At 39.8% G+C, this 22,088-nt stretch overlaps 3 protein-coding genes and 1 long non-coding RNA gene across 4 annotated transcripts; 2 read left to right on the top strand and 2 right to left on the bottom strand.

The window, feature by feature from the left end:
- Positions 1–3,251: 3,251 nt before the first annotated feature.
- On the top strand, positions 3,252–7,340 carry ptpdc1b (protein tyrosine phosphatase domain containing 1b). The gene is made up of 10 exons (XM_085261060.1): positions 3,252–3,542; positions 3,899–3,994; positions 4,432–4,597; positions 4,744–4,824; positions 4,938–5,056; positions 5,133–5,270; positions 5,372–6,375; positions 6,640–6,822; positions 6,918–7,028; positions 7,138–7,340. Exons 2-10 carry the CDS (start codon positions 3,949–3,951, stop codon positions 7,267–7,269), a joined length of 1,980 nt encoding a protein of 659 aa, XP_085117186.1. The 5' UTR covers positions 3,252–3,542; positions 3,899–3,948; the 3' UTR covers positions 7,270–7,340.
- Positions 7,325–11,998, bottom strand: fbxw12 (F-box and WD repeat domain containing 12). The gene is made up of 10 exons (XM_085261061.1): positions 11,800–11,998; positions 11,681–11,718; positions 11,408–11,574; positions 10,161–10,285; positions 9,529–9,735; positions 9,279–9,443; positions 8,900–9,110; positions 8,232–8,413; positions 7,962–8,092; positions 7,325–7,818 (listed from the first exon to the last, which is right to left on the bottom strand). Exons 1-10 carry the CDS (start codon positions 11,896–11,898, stop codon positions 7,719–7,721), a joined length of 1,425 nt encoding a protein of 474 aa, XP_085117187.1. The 5' UTR covers positions 11,899–11,998; the 3' UTR covers positions 7,325–7,718.
- Positions 11,999–12,691: 693 nt separating this feature from the next.
- Positions 12,692–21,836, top strand: LOC146550840 (protein Wnt-7a). Its single transcript, XM_085261062.1, has 4 exons — positions 12,692–13,030; positions 13,631–13,857; positions 16,362–16,633; positions 20,031–21,836. Exons 1-4 carry the CDS (start codon positions 12,960–12,962, stop codon positions 20,511–20,513), a joined length of 1,053 nt encoding a protein of 350 aa, XP_085117188.1. The 5' UTR covers positions 12,692–12,959; the 3' UTR covers positions 20,514–21,836.
- LOC146550841 (uncharacterized) lies at positions 18,708–19,842 on the bottom strand. Its single transcript, XR_014890288.1, has 2 exons — positions 19,546–19,842; positions 18,708–18,940 (listed from the first exon to the last, which is right to left on the bottom strand). It is a non-coding gene; the product is annotated as an uncharacterized LOC146550841 (long non-coding RNA).
- Positions 21,837–22,088: the final 252 nt, after the last annotated feature.

Below are 22,088 nucleotides of genomic sequence, written 5' to 3'. Positions count from 1 at the left end.
AATACCAATTGCAAAGGCGAGAGAAAGTGTATGCAAATCCGGTTCTTACTTTCAAAATAAAGCACTGGCGAAGAAAAATAACTTCCCTACCATGTGTGATAGCTGATTTGTTTTGCCTTGTGTGCGTAATAAAAAAGAAGAAAGGACAGACATATTTTTAGAGTGTATAAAACATATAGAAAATGATTGATGCTGTCACATAATATGCGCGTTTTTGTGCTTTATTTTGAAGATCATATTTCTTCTCTTCCGCTAGTTTGTCACGCTTGTTCAAAACAGCTGAATGGTCCGTTTGGTTTAATGAGATGCACCTACGCTATCAGCTGGGAAAACGCCCACCCGCTCCTACTGCCTGTCGGGAAATCTAGTACTTGTAGAAGGTGAAGCCAGCAAACTGGCCTGGCAATCCCACAAAAGAACTCGTTTCCCATAATGCCTTTTAGTTTGCTTATGTGGAGCACGGAAATCTTCATCCAAACCGTTTGTTGTCATAGAAATACAACGAACAGGCGGGCTAACTGCTGACCTGTAGCGGCGGACACATGTATATCTGCTGCCATCTGTAGGAAAAACTGAGTATTCGAATAAACGGTATAGGATGCTGACTCTTTTGGCAAAGCTACGGAAGAGGAAAAAGTGGGCACATCCCTTTTTTTTTCTTTTCCAGAATTTTTTTTTCTTAGAATTCTGGAAAGAAAAAACGTGGCTCTTATTCTCTTCCATATAAAGAACGTGCCATGTACACTAAAACAAAACTAGCTATTTTACTACTTGCTTCATAAATGTAACTTTTTCCATTGATGTTTGACAGTTTGATCTTTGTTTTGTCTGTCCGTGAAAAATATCTATTGCCACTGAGCAAAGTGCATCCCTAGAGCAAATTTGCATAAAACAAAAGGCTTTGTACAGTAGGAGGGTTTAACTCCTATGACCTGATACAGACTTAAGAGCAGAAAAAACCCTCAGAAGTTAGTATAGTTAAAGTTCATGAAAATGCAACTGGAAAAAGACAGGATGTATGGCATTTTTGGAAGTGTTACCAGGAAAAGGTTTTTGCTCTCTAACATGGCAGCATTGCTTAGGTTTGCACAGATGCTTCAGAGAAAGCCAGAAGACTTCTGAAAGAAGTCCTCCTTTCAGAAAGAAGAGATCTTGATGCCCAGCCCCACATTTGCTGAAAACCAAACACACCATACCAGCAGAAATACCTCATACTAACTGTCAGCACAGTAGTGGAGTGGTGATGATTTGGTCTTGTTTTTCAGCCACGGGACCCAGACACCTTGCAGTCATTGACTATGCTGTCAAATGTGAGGCCATGTGTTTGACAGCTAAAGCTTATCTGAAAGCGGGTCGTGCTACAGGACAATGTACGAGCACAGAAGCAAATCTACAACACAAGGGCGGAAAACATTTTAAAAAAATCAATGTGTTGCAATGACCCAGTCAAAGTGCAGACCTCAACATGATTAAAATGTTGTGGCAGCACCTCAACAGAGCTGCTCATAAATGAATACCTGCACCTCCATGAACCAAAGCAATGTTATTAAGAAGAGTAGGTCAAAATTCCTTTGCAAAGATGTGAGATGATATGGTGATAAGGTGATAAGGTCATGTATAAAATGTTTAGTTGATGTTATTGCTGCTGAAGGTGACCCACAAGTTATTTAATTGTGCGGTAGTCTTGGTTTTTCACAAGACTGCACAGAGTTCTGCAACAACCTTTTTTTCCCCCACATGATTGTATATATGATGGAAAATAAGGAAAAGCATAATAACGTCTCTTTATGTGAATGTATTAATGTTAGTTATCACCTTAAATACACAGAGCCACTGTACATAAATACATTATCTATGTTTTCTCAAAAAACTATGTGAATACAAGAAAACTGCATGTAATGGAGGATTTTATGGTAAGTTATTTCATTTTTACTGTGACTGTTTCTTCCATCCCCAGTATTCTTCTTCACCTATAAACCAGATTTGTAAGCTTATTGTAAATCCAGTCTTTAATGCTTGTGGCAGAGCTGGTTTCTGACTGAAGTGCACTCTGTTAAATGAACTTTTTCAGAATTGACTGAAAAGGACCTGTTATGTTTATGGTTGGAGATAAGAGTGTGTAGATTAAATCTAAGCATCACATGCTTGTTTGAAGGGATCACAAGACATGTCTTGTGTCGTGCAGTCACTTGTTTTGTCACTTGTGACCAGAAACAGTGATTTCATTAAGTTGGAACAGTATCATTGCTAGATTTAAAAAACAAAACAAAAAAGCAACCTGACTGATAATATTTTACTCCTGGAGGTGAAAAGTTCAATACATTTATGTGACAGCTTCTAATATTTTTCTTTACACTTGACTGTATTACTGGGATTATGCATTGATAATCAAACTCACCCGGATTTCGCCTTATTGACATTTGATGTCATGAATTTGAAACACCTTTCTCCTTTTTCCACTGTCACATGCTCAAGACCGCACAGGTGGATTTGGTGTATTGGAGTAACAGAAAATTTAAAAATGCATTTTTAGATGTTATTTAAAATATTACTCATTACTCGTATTGTTTATTTACTCACATAAACACAAAGAAAATAGTAAAAAGTAATATAAAACCTTGTGAAAATAGAGTGTTTATGCACACTGATGCAGCCATTTGAATGACAGTGGTGCATTAATATATGCTGAAAATTTTAAAACCCACTTCACACAATAAACAATTTTAGTTTAGATATAATCAAGTCAATAATGTTTTAGTCACATTTGACTGTGATATGAACAGCAGCATTTTACATTAAATTGAGATTGTTGCCTTTGCAGTCTCTTGAAAAGCTCCACACAATAAACTGATCTCTCCTCTCTAACCTGAAGCTAACCAGCTTTAGCAAGATAAGCCAATAAGATTTTACCAACTTGCTATGCCACTATGATCCTACTATTTGTCACAGCAGAGTTTGGAAGCTTAAGTGTACTGATATTAGAAATCTCTTTATGTCTGTTCACATCTAAAAATGTTCTTATAGTTAATAAAATGCATAGTCTACATAGTGCAATCCAGTTTGGTCAGGTGTTACGAGAATATTATGTGTGTACTAAAAAGCAAAATTTGCATTAGATCATTAGAAGGCAATGCAAATGTGGCTAGTGTTCTGTTGAGGAGTAGAGGCTCTCTTTTATACCCGTTCCTGATAAGATTAGTAGTCTAATCTGGGAGGAGTCAAGAATATCCTTACATTCAGGCTAAGGATCTTGTACACGTAACTAGTTGGGACACAATCTCTGCTTCTTTTCAAAACATATCACATATTTATTTATTCCCGGTCTGGTGGGATAGATAGATTCTCACAAAGGAGCACACAGGATCGAGGGGAACTTGTATTGCCCCCACAGGAGATAATCTGCGACGAATCAAATAAAGTAAGGCCACAGGATTGACTTTACGCAGAGCCGGGGATGGAAAGATGCCAGTCAGAGCTGTTGAGGTTGATGTCAGAAATGGTGGCACTAGCAGCTGTGAATGTTCGTGAGTCAACTGCTGAAGGTAAATAACTGATTTAATATTTTTCTTTTTATTTACTTAGTTTTCATTGTTCGATTGATTGAAGCTGTTTGACATTTGGTTCTTCTGCATGCTGGTTTTAAGGGGTAAGAATAAATTCTGTAATATGATGAGGTAAAAGGGGGAGAAAAAGCTAACAATGGCTGATGGTAAATCCTTTGAAACTGTTTAATATGCTTTACATTTGACTGCAAGTGACTTATGATGTTGATCTTTGACTGTTGCTGAAAACAGTTCTCTGTAACATGTTACATCTAAAAATATTTTGTTCTCTCAGTATCAGTCATACATGATTATGAGTTTTGACATCCAGTTATTTATGAGATACATTTTTCTAGAATCCATGATCAAGGCTCTGCTATGACCGTCAGCCTAAGTGACTGTTCATATGGCATCCCATGCAAAGACAAGAGGTGGATTTCTGATGGAATACAGTAAGTATAGTACAAATGCTGCAAACCCTTCAGTTTAATAACTAAAATGTTATTAACTGATGAGCTACAGTTGTATTTTTACTTCACCAATAAAGCCACATCAAAGTCATGCCAGAACAGTAGCTATTTTTACTGCAACGCGCTGATAACTTGCAATGCCAAACAAGGATTAAACACTTATAAGTGAGCACTGATGATCTTAACTATTTAGGTGTTACAGTACAGCCTACATTTGACAATCTCTGTGCTGTGCAACAGTTGTGTATTTGAGACTTCTTAAAGGATTTTGACACTATCGCTAATCAAATCTCTAATCAAATAACTCTGATTTACATTTAGAGAACAGATTTAAGCAAAGGAAGCTTAAAAGAAATGAATGTGTGATATTATATATTTTTTTATTATTTTTCCCTTTTATTTTTCTATAATAACTGCAGTCAGAGCCCCCAGATCAAAGTACACAATGGTAGGAGAAGCCATACGTTATGTTGTCCCTGGGCATATGCAGTGCTCAATCGGTTGTGGAGGTCAAGCCTGCAAGTATGACAATCCAAGTTATTGGAGTGATGACCAACAGGCCATTAGGGGCCTCTACTCATCCTGGTAGGCAATCTTTGTGCTTCAGTAGTTAATTTACCAGAATTCTCTGTTTGAGTTTGATGTTTTCAATTTTAATGTCTCTTTGAAGTCCTGTTAGGTAAACTGAGAAAGGTGGCTGCTATGTAACATACACTCCACTGTTGTTGTAGGATTACTGATCACCTTCTTGCCATGTCCAGACCTTCAACAGAAATCATTGAGAAGTATAACATTATTGATCAGTTCAGAAGGTATATGAAACTTTGCGGTCAGCAGTTTTCAACGTCTATCTGAGAATGCTCAGATAAAATAAGACTAATGAAGTGTTCTCTATCTCTGTGTGTGTGTGTGTGTGTATGTGAAGGAAAGGTATTAAAACAGTGATCAACTTGCAGATCCCTGGTGAACATGCTAGCTGTGGCAATCCACTGGAGCTACAGAGTGGGTTTTCATACCTCCCTGAGGTCTTCATGGAAAATAACAGTAAGTGCTTTATGAAATTCCTGATTCAGCAGTGTAGAGTTCAGTAAATTTAACCAAAAACATTTTGCAATTTCAGTTTATTTCTATAATTTTGGTTGGAGTGACTATGGCGTGGCCAGCCTCAGCACTGTGCTGGACATGGTGAAGGTCATGGCCTTTGCGCTGCAAGAGGGAAAAATAGCGATCCACTGTCACGCTGGTCTCGGCAGAACAGGTAGCTTTGCGTGTAGTTTCCTATAAAATCTGTTTGAAATGGTAAAATCTTTCATCTGCACACTACACAGAGGTAACAAAATGTCTTTTCTGACCCTCCAGGTGTTCTGATAGCATGTTTTTTGGCCTATGCTACTAGAATGACAGCCAACCAGGCTATTTTATATGTACGTGCCAAACGCCCTAATTCCATCCAAACCCGAGGTCAGCTGCGTTGTGTCAGACAATTTGTTCAATTCCTTAACCCCTTAAGGAGTGTGTTTTCCTGTGCTGAGCCTCGATCCAATCCAGTTACTCTGTCCCAGTACCTGAACCGTCAGAGACATATGCTGCATGGCTATGAGAGGAAGGAGTTGAGGCACCTGCCAAAGATTGTTAAGTTAGTGTCTAGGCTGCTGCTGGACATTGCAGAGAATCGACAGGTGATTGAGGAAGATATTCTGGAGGCCCCTGATATCCATGACATTGAAATGTGTCTCAGCATTATCGAGAAGATGGATATTGATATAAAGGAACCCCGCTTACCAGGTTCACCCACTTTACCAAGACATTTTAACGAGCCCCCCATCTTCTACCATCGTAAAAGTCTGAGCTACAGTGAGTCCGACTTGAGACGGTTAGGGTCAGAGCTGAACCTTCTCACGCATCCTCTGACCTCCCTGTCACAGAGCAATATTGAAATGTTCATTTGCCTATCTGAGTTCCCCGCTTCCCAGTCTCATGGTTGTAGTAGCAACACATCCGATACCTCCCACAACTCAACAGGCTCACTTTGGTGCGTTAAGAATGAGGAAAACCAAAAAGATGGAGCCATTCTGCTGAAGAAAGTGAAGAGGAAAACAATCCAACGTAGCGAGTCAGTAGGAAACAATGAACCTACCAAAAAGGGTAGCATATTGTCCAGATGGAAGGCTGAGCAGAGGGAAGAGCTAGGAATGAATGGGGTGAAATCTCAAGGTAAAGAGGAACAATCAGAGGTGCCATTTATCACCCTGCAGTCAGAGTTGTCCCTGGATTGCAGGAGATTGCTTGTGGCACAAGCTCTGGCAGTGGACCTTTTTGTCGATGGGCATGAGGAACACAACAGAAAAGTTTTGACTTGGCAGGTATTTAACTCACATTAGTATTAGAGTGGTGATAGCAGAAAAAGAAAGCATGCATGTAGCTTAGTTCCACAATGCTTTGTCTGTATGCAGTTCACAGCCACACCTGCATGGAGTGTTGTTCAAAGCCACTCCCAAAGCATTTTTGTCTTTGCCATGTATAGTTTTTTCCTGTGTGACAAAATAGTAATAATAATGATAGAATAACAGAAACCCACTCAATCTTGAAATGGATTAATACAGAAACACGTGTATTCACGTATGCAGGCAGAGCTAAATCAAGGAGGTGCATGGGAAAGGCTGTGCATGGAGCGAGATCCCTTCATCCTCACTGGACTCATGTGGGCGTGGCTAGAGCAGCTTAAAGAGCCAGTCATCTCTATTCAGGATGCCAAAGCCCTGAACCCCGACGAGACGGATGCTCAAACGATCCTAAACACACTCGATCAGGTCAGTGTGTGCAGTTTAAGATTTAATACAAAAGCAGTATCACATTAAATTGCTCCAAAGTGTTTAGTGTAATCCTCTTTGTCATCTTCTCTTAGGCCCCTAAAGAAACATTAACATGCATATTGGATTGCATGGCTCACATGCTGAAAATACCAGAGGAGATTGAAAATACATTCCTGAATCGTACTATCAAGGCTTTCACCTGGGTAACAAAAACCAACACACTGAATCACTTGTGATCAATTGAATAATTCAGTTCATGTACGGCTTCTAGTTTGTTCTGACAACTCAAGAATCACGTTTGTGTTTTAACAGGTGGATATTAATTCAGAGGACAGCAGCAAAGTGTACGAGTCCATGATCAGAGTCTTAAGGTGTATTCTTGAGGACATGAGATCTGCAGTAGAAGCAGATGAGACGCCCACGTCTCCCTTCCCTGTAACATAATATATAGCCACTAATCTATGTTTGGTGCACTGACACTGTGGAAAGACAAGGATGCTTTTGTGCCTTGTGTCAAAGTTGTTTAATGTGTAATATAAACATTTATATGTTAACCTGCCTCAGTAGATTCCAAATAACATAGTGAAAAACAGCTGATGAGAATACTGTATTCTTTAAGTATGCTGGGCCGTAAGCCTGGTCACATTCAACACATACCTCAGCTCTAAAAGCGTAGCGCTCAAACACAAATCTTACACTTATACAGACTTCTCACAACACAATACTACTGATGCCTTTCTCATAAGTACCACAGGGATCCTTAACTGTATTACTTTCATTTATATTATAAGCATAGTGCTACCAAAGAAAATGCATATAACAAAAAAAGAAATGTTGATCCCTCTAGTGAGTGGTGCAAACTAAATGCAGGCACTTTTGTGAGGCTGTGATGCTCAGGCATTGAAGGAATAAGCTTTTAGGACATCTTTTCCATCATTCCCTTCAACCGATGCCACAATGCTGGAGTAGTCACAGGCGACGTGAGTAAACCCTCTGGAACAGAGTATGGTGTAAATATTATGTGATACTCAGGTCATAATGTCAAAGACATGCTTGTTTTCAGTAATTATTGATGATAAAATGGCATGGATAGTGTTGATACAGAAGGGATACTAAAAGACCACAGCTTACAGTACCTGGACATTGTGTGAGAGCCTCCCAGTAAGTGGTATCGGCTCTCCAGTGTTAACCCATAGTCTCTGTCATTTTTCCAGGTTAGCACTCGTAAGGAAAGGTCCTTGGATGCTGTTACAACACGAAAACTGTCCTGCAACATGAAAACAACATAAACCGATCATTTACAGGCACTAATATTGTGAACTTTTCACAAAAATGGTATTATGTAAATCAAGAATTTCAGCAGCTAATGGGAATGTCTCTGAATTCCAAATGAGGAAACAGCCTACCACACATATGGAAGAGATTGGCAGAGTATGTTCTTTAAAGCTAGCAAGCATGACTCCTTTCAGTGAGTAAACCCATAGTTGTTCACCAGCTGCCAGCACTATGCAGTTGCTATCCTTGGCTGCTAGGAGGATGTTTGAGGACAAGGCATTCAGTGTCAAGGGGAAAGACTCGACCTGCTGGACTAAAATGTAAAGGAGACTCAGATTACACTTGTACAAGGCAAATATTTAAGAAAATATAAGAAAGTCTAGGCTTAACATGTGGATCTAAAATTACAGCAATAAGACTGGTACATCATTTTTTCCAGTTGAAAAACCGCCTTTAAAACAGATCTGTGGGTGCGCTGCTTTCTGGTATTTCAAAGTTGCAGTGAGTGCTGTACTTGGCATGTCGGGCTTTTTTGTCCCTGAAACATCACTCACCAATATTGTGTTCAGAAACAAACGTAGATACACAGTTTTCTTTAACACTTTATTCTAATTTACTTATCTTATATATGTGTTGAAATCATGGAATTTTTATTATTCGAGGAAGTAAGCAAAACTCAAAACGACAAATACATCAAACTGCATATGTTCAAGTACCTGCAGTGGCTGTAAAGAGTTTTCCTTTTTGTGTTTTAAAGTCTGACTTTTACTAGTTAGTGTGCACATATCTGAGTCCTCACCTATGATCTCGGATTTGTACTTAGTCTTTTTCATGATGATATCAAAGATGGTTATATCATTTTTGTGTTCGAGGTCGTTGTGGTGAAGGACAGCCAGTCTGGCAGGCTGGGTGGGTATGAAGACAGCAGCCCGGCACCCAATGACTGGCACAGACTGGCAAAGGGGCTCTTCATCCTCCGACGGAGAGGTCAAACTCTCAGTGTAAAACACCTAGCAGAAAAAAAAACAAAACACAAAATGCAGAACTCTATATCTATAAATGCTTTTGACTACTCCAACTGTGCAACATATATTTTCTACATGAGTCACTTATACAGAGGTAATGTGGTAAAATAATCAGCGTACAGCAGAGCCGCTGAAGACAATATAAACAAATACCTTTGGAAAAAAATCGTTATTCTCCGTAGTTCCAGCTGTGATCCATTTCTTGTCAGGTGAAGCGAGGAGTATGTTGACACTAAAGGTGTCATACACTATAATACTGGACTTTTTAGTCAACGAAGGACCTGCTAGTGTACACACAGATCCCTGACCAGTTCCAACCTGGAAGGCAATATAATAAATCTTACTTTAAAATGATTGTATTTCATTTTCTAATAAGAAACTTAGAAATGCTGTGGTTACTTACGGTTAGAAACCAATCATTGTCTATGTTGTACTGTAGCAGTGTACAGTGTGATGAGGAAGTAGAAAAGGAGGCCAACTCCTGGCCAGTTTGGCCTTGCCAGGTCTTAATCAGGCCCTGAGAATCTGCTGTGATCACAACTTCATGCTGTTCATCACTTAAAATCTTCATCAGAGGACTCTGTACAGGACTACACCACAGGGGCTCACCCTGAGAAAAAAAAGGGTGCAACTGTGTGTTACTGCCTAAGTGACAAACATTTCTCCCAGAAGACTTTCAAACAATACAGGAGAACCGTCGGAGAGATTTTGGCTCAGCAATAAAGATATATACTGTTACAGAACAGTACAGCACGTGTAGTATTTCTGCGTTAACTTTGTGGCACTGAAGATCTAAAAAACAAACAAAAAAACCTCATGACTTATTAGAAATGTATCCTCCAAGCTTCAGTACGGACAGAAAAGACCAGGATTTGACACATAATGTTCAGATTTGATATGTTTCCTGTCAGAAATTCAATTTAAGTCAGAAGTTTAAAGCAAAGGCGATATTTATCTAGCTGAATGCACAATTTATGTTAAGCAGATAAAAATAAGACACTACTTTGCAATGGTGCAGATACTTCTAGCACTGACGTTTTGGATGTTCCATGCTCGGACCGTCCCATCAGAAGAAGCACTGCAGACTGTGGCGTTGTGGCTCCAGAAATCTGGAAGCTGGCTTGAAATTGCCTTTAGGTAAACAAACCCCACAACCTGGCCTGATGGAAAGGAAAACAGACCACAGACAAAGAAAATAGACATAAAGAACGGCATGCAAGCCTGAATTGTCACATTTTTGTTTTGCTATTTTTTTTAACTTATTTTAATTTTGGTTTTATTTTTAGTTTGAGTTAAGTTAGTTTCTACAGATCAGTTGCTAATTTGCGTTTCGCAGTTTAATTTTTTTTTTAAATAAACAAAGTTTGAGTATTTTTGTCTTTAGGGGTAGATTTAATAATAAGCTCATAACGGGTTTTACGTCACAAATGTGTGATTAACTGTCGACTTCTTTGTGCCTATTTTGTTGACAAATAAAGATAATTATAAACTGTATGTTTTAATAACATTCTCACAATCTGCAGAGTTGTGTATATTCTGTCACTCCATGGTGGCAAGTATGTTGTTACGTTTACTTTTTTTTAATGCAGCAGTATGCCGGGGCAGCGGGGTGAAAGCAGCTGTGCCAGCAAACTGATCCAGATGACCAGGAAGGCTGGTCATCTTCTGGGGGTGGAACTTGAGCCTGTGGCGGAGGTGTCTGAGAGGAAAATCCTCAGCATCATCCGCGGGCTCGCTGCTCTGATGCAGGACTGAGCGCTACAAGGGAGCTTTTCCAGCTGTGGTGGTTACTGGATTATCTGTAATTACTTCTTACCCCATCCATTAATGACACTTTCTCCCTTTTACACCAAGGTTCTCATATATGAGATACTGCACTGTATAATCTTTATAGTTGTACTCCAACTGTAAGAGTTTGATCCTTTCCAGGCTGAGATTGGTAAGTTTGAAGTGATTGACAATCCTGGCTGTCACTATACTCAGAGTTTGTTTCTATTTTTATTGCATTGAGCATGTAAAAGGCACGGACATTTTCCTCAGCAGTCAAGATTAATACAAGATTATTTTACGTTTATTTATTTCCTTTTCAGCTTAATTTCATTTTTCAGTGTTTAAAGTTGATTCCTGATATTTATTCATTTACTCCACTTTCTTTCTTTTTTTAAAAAAATTGTTGTTAGCTAAAATATTTTGCCCTCCTTCTTTTAGTTTAGTTCTAGTTAACTATACTAACAATGATGTAAAGGAGACTCCAGTGACGCGCACACACATACAGACCACACCTGTGTGCCCCCTGAGGCTTTTGCAGGTATAGCCTCCTGTGCGACCTTTCGTCATGTTCTTCTCCAAGTGGGATCGTCGCAGGAAGTATCTCTTCCAGGAGTGATTCGCCTGTTCACTCCCCAAGACTGCGAGGTTACAGAAACCCCAGCGCTGCAGACACATCCTCCTGAGGAGAGCACACAGTCCAATGTTTACATGCGCGTTATCACGATTTCCACGCCCATCGACTTTTAATATCACGCTTTATGTTATAAAACTGGCAAACAAATCACCTCCATAACCAAGGAGTCTCTGCAGCTTCATGCCAATCCTGAAATACAGATTTGCAATCAGACACAAGTCACAATTTTTGTTATTTTGGCGCTACTTCCGCATGGTGGACACTCCTTACCTTACACACACTTGAAACATTAATTAAATCTTCCTGGGTAAGAAATGTAAAAATTTGAATCAGGCAGTCATCGATTAGCTGCGGTTCACAGGAGTCCATGGTGGCATCGATACGGCGTTAAACAGATATTCCCGCAGAGACTGCCTTTATTTTTTCTCCTCAGTAAGTTACAGAGAAAGTGCGACAGCAAACGGGTAAGCTACGGAAGGAATCCAGGGACAAGGAGGGAGAGTTCGCTTTAACCCGCAGTGTCCTCGCTGCACCACCAGATGTCGCCATCATCAAAGACAGGCGATCCACAGAGTCTGGGACGGAGACGCACAACAGGTTGCGCGCACCAGACGCATTGTGCGTGGACAAGAGACCGGCGAATTCTACTTTTGGGTTTAAAAAAAAACAACATAAATCCACATACAAAATTCAATAAAGGCGTAATTTAACCGGGGGTTGTCAAAAAGAGTTGAGAGAGTGGGCTACTCTTCAATCAGATTCTCTAATCGGTTTAAAAATCTGATCTTGGCTTTAATCAGGATCGTTAAATATTCTTCTTTTTACTTTGCTCCTCTTCTTTTTGGAAAGTGTGACATAAACATAGTTAAATGCAGTGATCCAAAAATGTTAACCTGGGCAAAATAAAAGTAGAAGGCTTTAAAATGAGTTAACGCGTTGAGTTATTAATATCGCCCTTTAGGTAAACCCTAATCAGCCAAGGTGAATGAAGAAGAGAGGAGTGTGCAGGCTTGAAAGCGTGTGTGTGTGAGTGTTTCTGTTGAGATTCAGCCCTGGCGGGATTCTTCAGCAGGGCCCCATGGCTCCTATGAACACGCCCCAGATAGATGAAGCAGATAAATATCCAAGACCTGCGGGTAGTAGAGGAACTGTGAGACAGAGATAATCGCACTTGCTCACCCCAAGAGTTACCTGTGACACCCTCGCAATGACAAGAGGGCCCGGCGATAGGGGCCACGTAATGGGATTTTTGGATGATACCCTAGTCGGTGATTTATAAAAGTACCGAAACATCTGCTGCTCTTTTTTATGCTTTTCGTCACTTTGGACTTCCTCTGGAGTTACCTGAGTCGTGATCGACCGGAGCGTAAGGGAACCGAGTGATTAATCAGCTCCACGAATCGTTGCATGAAACTGAGAGCTGGGCCGAAATGAGTCGGAGAACACGACGCTGGATTTTAAGAGTTTTACTTTGCCTGGGAATTGTTTACTTGAAAATCGGGTGAGCAGCGTTCATTTGAGTTCTCATCAGTTGCCGTAAGTCAGTCACAACACAAAAGACTTTAAAAGCTGAGGACTGGCGGATTTTTAAATGCTGTCGGTCCTTCAGAAACCACTCCTGAGCCCCGTATTTCCTCAAAAGCAGGTAGAAGCACGCAGTTGAATAAATAAAGCCAGCGAGGAGCGTGGACTTACATGGCAGTTGCTCTTATAAGTGAATCACGCTTTCTTTATTATGCCTTAATGATCATAAAACGCATACATTCATAATAGTTCAAATGATATGAAACTGTAGGCTACTGTAGGTAAGTTTCAGAAATACTCTTGCGGTGCACCTGAGCTCGCACATATGATAGAATCTATTGTAAAGAAAAACAAACAATTATGTTGATTCCATCTCCTCTTGATTTGGAATTACATAGTAAAAGCATATTTAATCCACACGGACGTGTTAAATGCTTGGAGTATTACACCAATTTATAACACCAAACAGGAACTCGGGGTGCATCTGTTTTTAGACTGTTATGTAAAATAAAATTAAGCTAACAAAGCTAAGAAGCTGATGGCTGCTTTCTCAGTCATATCCATCTTCCGTTTACAGTGGTTTCTCATCGGTGGTGGCCCTAGGTGCGAGTATAATCTGTAACAAGATCCCGGGTTTGGCCCCAAGACAACGGATTATCTGCCAGAGTCGCCCCGATGCCATTATCGTCATCGGAGAGGGAGCCCAAATGGGCATCAACGAGTGTCAGTTTCAGTTCAAAAACGGGCGCTGGAACTGCTCTGCGCTTGGAGAAAGGACTGTCTTCGGAAAAGAGTTGAAAGTGGGTATGTTGCTGTCTGTTAACGTTTGCTTAGCCTTCTCTCTGAAACTTTAGTTTTCCTCCCAACAGCAAACACAGTGTATTAACCACCTTTGCGCATTGTGCGTAAAACAGCCTTTGTATTTGGCTCTTTTTATGATTTACCTCCAAAAATTGACATGCATCACATATGTGTGTGTGTGTTCACTGTCACCAGTCAAGCACCTGCACATCATAAATATGAAAAATCATCTGTTTTTCATTAATACATTGTTGGATTTATACTATCAGGAGTCATTCACATCTGGGTTAGTCTTGCGCCCCACGTTTCAATGAGTAGGGCTCTCCGAGGTATCTGAGTCCAGCATGGTAACAAAACTCTTGCCACTGTTGGCAGCTTTTCTTTTCAGCCCCTAGAGTCTCTAGAGGCACATTTCCACTGGTCTTTATCCTTCTAGTGATGGGTGGCTCTCACTGTAAGGATGTCGGTCTTACCACGGGTATAAGTTACAGTGAGGAATAGCCAAGAGGAAAGCAAGACATGAAAGTACTAAATAAGAGAAACAAATAAATCCAAATCGAGTTCCTGCAGCTGGAATAAAGTTTCCTGTAAAGAGGGATGAACTCCCTCCAGGGGATGCTCAATTATCTTTGAAGTTTTGTGGCTTGTTTGCTAAAATGGATTAAAGATTATTAGATAGTGGAAAGGAAAGTGTTTGCTCAAGACTAAAGGCATTTTATCTTATGATGCCTTTATGGCTACAGGTAGTGGAAGGCTTAGAACAACAGAGGTGGCTTTGTCAAACTTTTTACCTAGCATTAAAAAACATGAAATATGTTTTTGTTCTATCCCCAGCTAAAGATAATAAAATTTAAAAATCCCAAATAGCCCTATGCACAATGGTTAGTAGCTTGGGCCAGCTGTTGGAGGCTGCTGCTTTGGAAAGAAAAGTTTATCTCTTCATGCTTCTAAAATGAAAACAATGCACTTGACAGTCTGTCCCCTTTTGAATGAGCGCTTTTAGCCAATCCAGAGTTTTGGTCTGTGTGTCCAAAAGAGGAGTTTAACTCTATTGCTTGGACAGCCGTACCAAATAGATTGGTTTCACTGATCAGATTTAGCTTAGAAGATGAATGGTTGTAAATGAAAACCATTGTTGATCCCTGGGCTGAGTGGAGCTGTGTAGCTTGCTATTGTTCTGGAAGCAACAATTGGAAATGAATGAGCAGGGTGACTGACACAATGTTGACGCAACGTGCACTAGATTTGAGACAGTTTAGACCTCGGCTATGTTTGCACTTGAACTTTGTAGTTGCACTAGTCTGAGATGAGGAACATACAAAGAGACTGCATAGTGAGAGGCTGAAGTGTGAGTAAACTGGCACTCCTAGTTCAACACGTACAGGTTTTTGATTTTTTTTCTACTTTCTTTTAAAGATCTTCCTTCTGTCATTACAAGGTTATGAAGTATTCATACCATCTCTTGTGGTAAACCCATGCACTCAGAAGTGGAGGGGAAAAATTAACAACGGTGCACCCAGAACTGACTACCCCGACACACCTTTTTTTTTGGCTCTGAGCCCATCAAGTCTATAAAAACGTCCAAATAATTGATGCCTCAATATGAGGGTTTTTTTTTCAATGGCAAGGGCTCACATCCAAGTTGTTTATCAAAAACACGGCAGCTTTACGTAGTGAACTTGGTGGCTGGAGGAAGCATAAAGAAGGTATGATGTTTGTTATGAGCAAATAGTAACAAGAAGAGTTTATTTACACATAGATATGATGGATGATACACTTAGGGGTTTCCTGTTTGCATTATAATGAATCATAGATCTGAAACTAAAACATCATACTTGCTGATTTTGTTTGAGAATGCTAACATACATATTGGGAACATTTCAACATTGAATTGCTTTGTTTACATTACACTTGAGGTTTCAAATAAGACATTTAAAAGCGATATTAGACTGTCTCTCAGCTCGTTCGACTTGGGAGCTTTGCTTCAGGTTCTGTCTTTTGACTCCTGTCTGAGCCGTTTCAGATTAACCTTTAGTTATTTGTCGATATTTTCGCGTGTGTAAATGATTTGTCAGCTGGGCCTGGAACTAGATAACGGCAGAATGAAGATTCTGATGTGACTGCCTTATGAGTTTACACAGAATGTGACAGCTTCTAAGTGGATCAATAGCCCTTCCTTGCCGACAACTCTCTTATTCATACGGCTTTGTTGACGGTACACCTGCAGACATTTTGGTTCACGGGCACGACAGTTTCCGGGTCAGGTTTCGAAACACTGTAGCCCTTGAGCGATATGTTAGTAAGACTGTAATGTAAGCACACATATTGTTAATAATTGACCTCTTTTTCCTATTTAAACAACCTCTTACATTCTGTGGTATTTCTTTTATAGTAAAGGAGAAACACTATAATCTTCCCCTCTTAATTAAATCTAAATGTGTGCCTACATTTTATTATTACACATCATTATCATAGTATTCATCACCTTTTTTTCCCCGCTCCCCTAGGCAGTAGAGAGGCTGCATTCACCTACGCCATCATCGCAGCAGGGGTGGCCCATGCAATCACAGCCGCCTGTACACAGGGTAACCTGAGTGACTGTAGCTGTGACAAGGAGAAGCAGGGTTTCTACAGTAAAGACCAAGGATGGAAGTGGGGAGGCTGCTCAGCAGATATCAGCTACGGCTTAGGCTTCTCCAAAGTATTTATTGACGCACGGGAGGTCAAACAGAATGCAAGGACACTCATGAACCTCCATAATAACGAGGTGGGACGCAAGGTAGGTAATTAGCAAGAGGACTTTGAAAAAGTCCTGCTCCGATCTCCACATCCTTTTTTCCATACTTAAATATAATGGTGAATTCATCTTAAGTAGTCTAAAGCTGGTAATGCTTTGATAGGAGTGAGTCAAAGCACTGAGCAGTGGGACCAAGCTTAAACAAGGAGTGGAATAAAAGATTGCTTTTAGCTGTCTAAGTGGCAGGGTTTGATTACAGCCCAGATCTCTGAACTGAAAACAGATTGACACAGTACAAAAAGGCATTAGCCCAGTCCCCCTCATGTTTTGCACCACTGGGACAGTATACAGTTACCTTTATGACAATCCCCACCCACAATTTCTCTGTTCGCACAAACACACATCAGGTGCAATGTGCATGCACATGCAGCTCGGGGCTGTTTACAGTTTAGCGATTGGGGCTGCTTGTCATTGGGTAATATTTGCTTCTATGGAGGCGTACTTTCTAATGCACAGGTTAAATTCACTGCTTACGTCAATTCTCAGAGTTTATTATATTTTTATTCACAATAAAATGCAAAAACAACCCCAAGCAAACAAATTAAGCAAAACATAAATGATCACAACATGAAAACATAATAGAAGCCAACAATATTATATTGAAAACTAGATTTTAGACAGTTTTTGTTAGAGTTAGTTTTAATTAGATGTTAATTTTAATCTTTTTTCTGTGCCTGTGTTTTTGTGTGGATGGTTGCATAACGCTGCAGAATGACAAAGAGACTCCAGTAGGTCTAGAAGTTGGAAACTGAGTGGAATAATGTGTCCAACAGCTAAGGCTTTGCCCAAGTTAACCCATATCCTCTCTCCCTCTCTGACTCTGCCAAAAGAGCCTGATTCCCACAACCGACACATTGAACGCAGAGGCTGAAAAGCCTCCTAACACAATAGTACCAAGCAGATAATTTTCTGCACCCATTTCAGGGCGGTGAATTCAGATTGGCTTTTCTGGACAGCTAAACTGCCTCCCAACGAAAAGGACTACTCGTGGATTCAAACTTTGAGCCGTCTCACTTATTTCCTATTCTTTCTGCAAATAAATAGACTCTCTGTTTTCCTTTACTTATGCTAATCAAAAGCAGTGACACTGAGCAGGAGCAGCGTTCACAGCTCCCTGGTCGAAGACGTCCACACAATGGCTGTCACAAGTGTTGGTCACAGGACAAGTGATGGATTAGGGAGTGAAGCCAATGTTTTTATGAAGTGGTTTGCTCAGGGAAAACTTGTTCTTTTTGGTCCTTGTTCACACGTCTGTATTTGGGTTTTTACTCCTTACAGTTTACTTGTCAAGAACACAGACACGTAAATTTCTCACGAATGGCTTTAGGAGACCGTATCGCATACCAAACACCTAGCATTTCAGAAAAAAACGGAAACTGCAATTGACCTTGTTGCTAAAGAAAACTGTAGTTTAGTCAATGGCACTTCTTATTGTCATCAGTTGAGGCTTTAGTCGTAATCCCAGTCACTCGGCGCCTTGTTGAGTCACTCTTGACATTTGTGTGGTGTGTGTGGTAACTACACACACAGAGCCTGAAATCTGATACATTATTTTGGCTTCTGTGTATATGGTACCACACTGTTATGTGGTGGGGCTGTATTTAATCCCTAGCCGTACTGTATTTGTCAGTCACATTGTTTAATAAGCTGCACGTTTTTCGCTGAAGTTGAAGTATGGATTGAAACAGTTTTATGTAAGGATATGCAAGCATACACAGCAAATCCAGCATGTCCAAATTAACACTGTCGGATTTGATTTCAACACTATTAAAGTGTCTATATGGGTCCACACCAGAGAGTGTTAATTTAACTCTTTTTGGAGAGTTGGTACATTAACTCTGATTTAGTGTTAAACACCAAATCTGTCTGGAGTTGATAATTTAACACTTGGTGTTAAGAGTTTATATATTAACTCTCAAAGAGTATTTTAGTTTAACTACGTAAGAGTTATCTTCTAATTCATTCTAAAAAGCGGGAATTTTACTGTTCTGAACTTCTAGAAATTTCTTTTGGAAATAAACATTTACTAAAAAGATGCAATGGTTTTTGAAAAACATTTATTCTGAACTGTGCACCACAATTTCAAAACATTTTCTGAAAGATGTAACAGTGTACATGGTCTCACTTTCATTAGAATGTTGTTTATCAAAAGGTCTGACATGGTAAATGCAAATAACAGCATTCTCATCACTTATTTCTTCAATACAATATGCATGTCCTTCATTCATCCCTTTGTGGAACTTCAATGCACTTCTGCTCTCCCCCATATTCCATCTTCACAAGCATATCCTGTGCGGAGATTGAATAAAAATTAGTTGACACTAATTAATGGCACAAATAATCCAGTAAACAATTGCAGCACAGTAAAAAAAAAAAAAAAAAAAAAAAAAAAAAAAAAAGGAATCCTCTTTGAGTCATTACTTGTGTAAAGTATTTTCCCAAAAGACAAAGACACAGGCAACAGGTAATACTGAACTAAATGTAAAACCTCAACCTTTTTAATTGTTACCTAAACCGTGTGCACAAAACTCTGGAGGGATCTATGCTAACGTAGAACCCAGTCAGGACGTCAGCTACTGCTGTTCGCTCTTTTTTTTTTTTATGGGCGATCATTTTCAGGCTTCAAGTAGCACCATTATACCAATATTTCGCATTCTAGACATTGTTTTAGGTGTATTTGACCAAAGGTTTGACTGAAAATTCACATGCAAGCTTTTTTCAAGGCTGTGGTATTTGCCCGCAAACAATACCTTTCAGCTAGCTAAAACAGAATATTATGCTATCAGCGAGCAACATGGCTAATGCCTTTCACACAGCTTTGTCTCAACTCCAAAGAGCCACAGAAGTAAAAGCTCATAATAATAATTGAAACAATCTTTGAAAAAATGACTTACCAAGCATGGCAAACAACTCAAATATGTAGAGCAAAATGTTCTGAAACGGCTTCACTTCAGCTTCGATTGGAGCCGTGCTGGGGGCGGAGTCTGTGAATTTACTCTGTTGGTGTCATAGCCCCTGTAGGAGTTCAGAGTTAAGAGGTCAAGAGTTAATGTTTCCATTGTAACACCTCCAGATTTGACAGAGAAACACTCATTTTTAACACTCGATTTTAACTACTATCATTTTACACCTCAGAGTTACATTAAAAGAATGTGACTCTGCTTAGAGTAAAATTAACTCTACTTTTGCAAGAAGACTATTAACACCAAAACATTTAACACTTTTGAATTTGCTGTGTAGTTTCAATTTTAATTACACACAAATTCTGATTGATTTTAATATGACCAGTGAAGTCATCATTATAGTACAGGAACTGATTGTAAAATAGTCATCACTGGAGTGTGTTTACTACCTTACTAAGCTGCTTTTCTGTGTCTAGGTGCTGGAGAAGAACATGCGACTGGAATGCAAGTGTCATGGTGTCTCGGGCTCCTGCACAACCAAAACCTGCTGGACTACACTTCCCAAGTTCCGCGAGCTCGGCTACATTCTCAAGGAGAAATATGCCCACGCCGTACACGTGGAACCAGTCAAAGCCAGCCGCAACAAGCGCCCTAAATTCCTCAAGATCAAGAAGCCGTACTCTTACCGAAAGCCAACGGATACAGAGCTGGTGTACATAGACAAGTCTCCTAACTACTGTGAGGCGGACCCCGTCACGGGGAGCCTGGGGACACAGGGAAGGGTGTGTAACAAGACAATGATGCAACACATCAGCGGCTGCGACTTGATGTGCTGCGGTCGGGGATACAACACACACCAGTACTCCCGGGTCTGGCAGTGCAACTGCAAGTTCCTGTGGTGCTGCTATGTGAAATGCAACACATGCAGCGAGAGGACAGAGGTGTACACATGCAAATGAGAATATTTATTGGATGGTGTGTGTGTGAGTCTGTGCGTGCGTGTGTGAGATGTATGCATGTGAGCGGTCTTGTTTTTTGTGTTTTAACGGACAACCTTTACAAGAAAAAAAGAGGCTGCTTTTACAGTCTTTACACACATCATGAGGAACTACTGTACTGCATATACAGTAAGCTAAAAATGAGGCACCATGATTCTTTTGCACAAAAGCTCTTCACCCCTCTTCTTGGACTGCTCGTTGGGATGTAGTGGCAAAGCATTGTGACAACCACTGTTAAAGGGGAAAAAAAATGTAGCCCGACATATGCGACTGGGTGACCACAAAGGGAGTCTCTAAAATTAAATGTCAAGACTTTAAGCTACATGGACGTGTACCGACATGCTGACTGCTTGGACTTTGCCAATGCAGATAAATTATGGTGGGCGTTATGCCAGGCAGCACACACTGCCGTCGTTCCAATGCCACCTGTGCACAGATGAAATTAAGCAGCAATTTGGAATATTTAACATACTTGTATTTAGAGAATGAAAAGTAATTAATATTAATTTATTCTATAAAGAACTACTGATTTTGTCCGATATGGACACAAAAAACAAAAACTAAATGTCATGAGTTTATTAAAGAAATCCAACCTTGTTCATGGTTAAGACACTGGAATTGAATCTGTCTGGAATAATCCGTATTGCTGTAGACTAATGTTGTTCCAGATGAAAATGCTGTAGGCTGCTCAAATTGACCTTCTGACCTTCTCATGAGTTCGTCTTCCCTCTGTTTGCTGCTAGTCTAGAAACGTGAGGTAGAAGGCTGCACTTGTATGCTGTACTGACCGTCTTCAGCGGCACCTCCACCTCACTTCAAGCTGATTTAGCTTAACTGGAATCATTGATCAAAAACAAACAAACAAACAAACAAAAACCACAGGCACACTTTCCATGTTTGGTAAGCATTGGTTAATAGAGTATATTTTGTAAAAGCCTATTTTTATATGAATGTTTTATTTATATATTTTGCATATTCAAGGTCGCATTCTGACCCCGACGTCTGTTTTAATACCCCCGTGAAAAAAAGAAGCTGATATATGTAAGTTGGCCCCTGTTGTCGCTGCCATAGTTGTATATTGTAAGAGATAGAGACTGTTTATAAGTGTTCAAATGTCTGTGTTTACTGCATTTCATGACTACTACTGATGGAATACAGGAAAAGAATAACACTTACAAGACACGAGTTCCCTTATTTCTTGTTCACACATCGTTTTTTTATCGATTATGCCATAAAGAAATGTTCTGAAATAGCTTTATGTGGATAAAACACACTTGAACAGTTGTGATATGTCTCAGAATGAGTCAGCATGTCTTAGTGAATTTATCAGTAACTGTAAATTAAAGAAAAGGAAGCCTAGCTGTCATATTGTTGCCATAAAAAGTGATGCAGTGAAGCCGTTGAACATTTATGGCTCTAATTACTTTAATTGCTCATAAAAAAAAGAATCCCTTAACTGGTAGTGCTTTTACTTCATCCAGATAAACATAACAGTTTGACATAATTATCACAAAATAAATATGTTTGTTAATATCA

The sequence above is a fragment of the Mchenga conophoros genome, linkage group LG20 (genome assembly GCF_057382185.1).
Source record: "Mchenga conophoros isolate Kocher_MC1m ecotype Shallow Benthic linkage group LG20, M_conophoros_male_GT1.1, whole genome shotgun sequence".
In the NCBI taxonomy this organism is placed as follows: domain Eukaryota; kingdom Metazoa; phylum Chordata; class Actinopteri; order Cichliformes; family Cichlidae; genus Mchenga; species Mchenga conophoros.
Note: the sequence above shows the minus strand (reverse complement) of the source record. Positions and strands in the feature narration are given on the sequence as shown.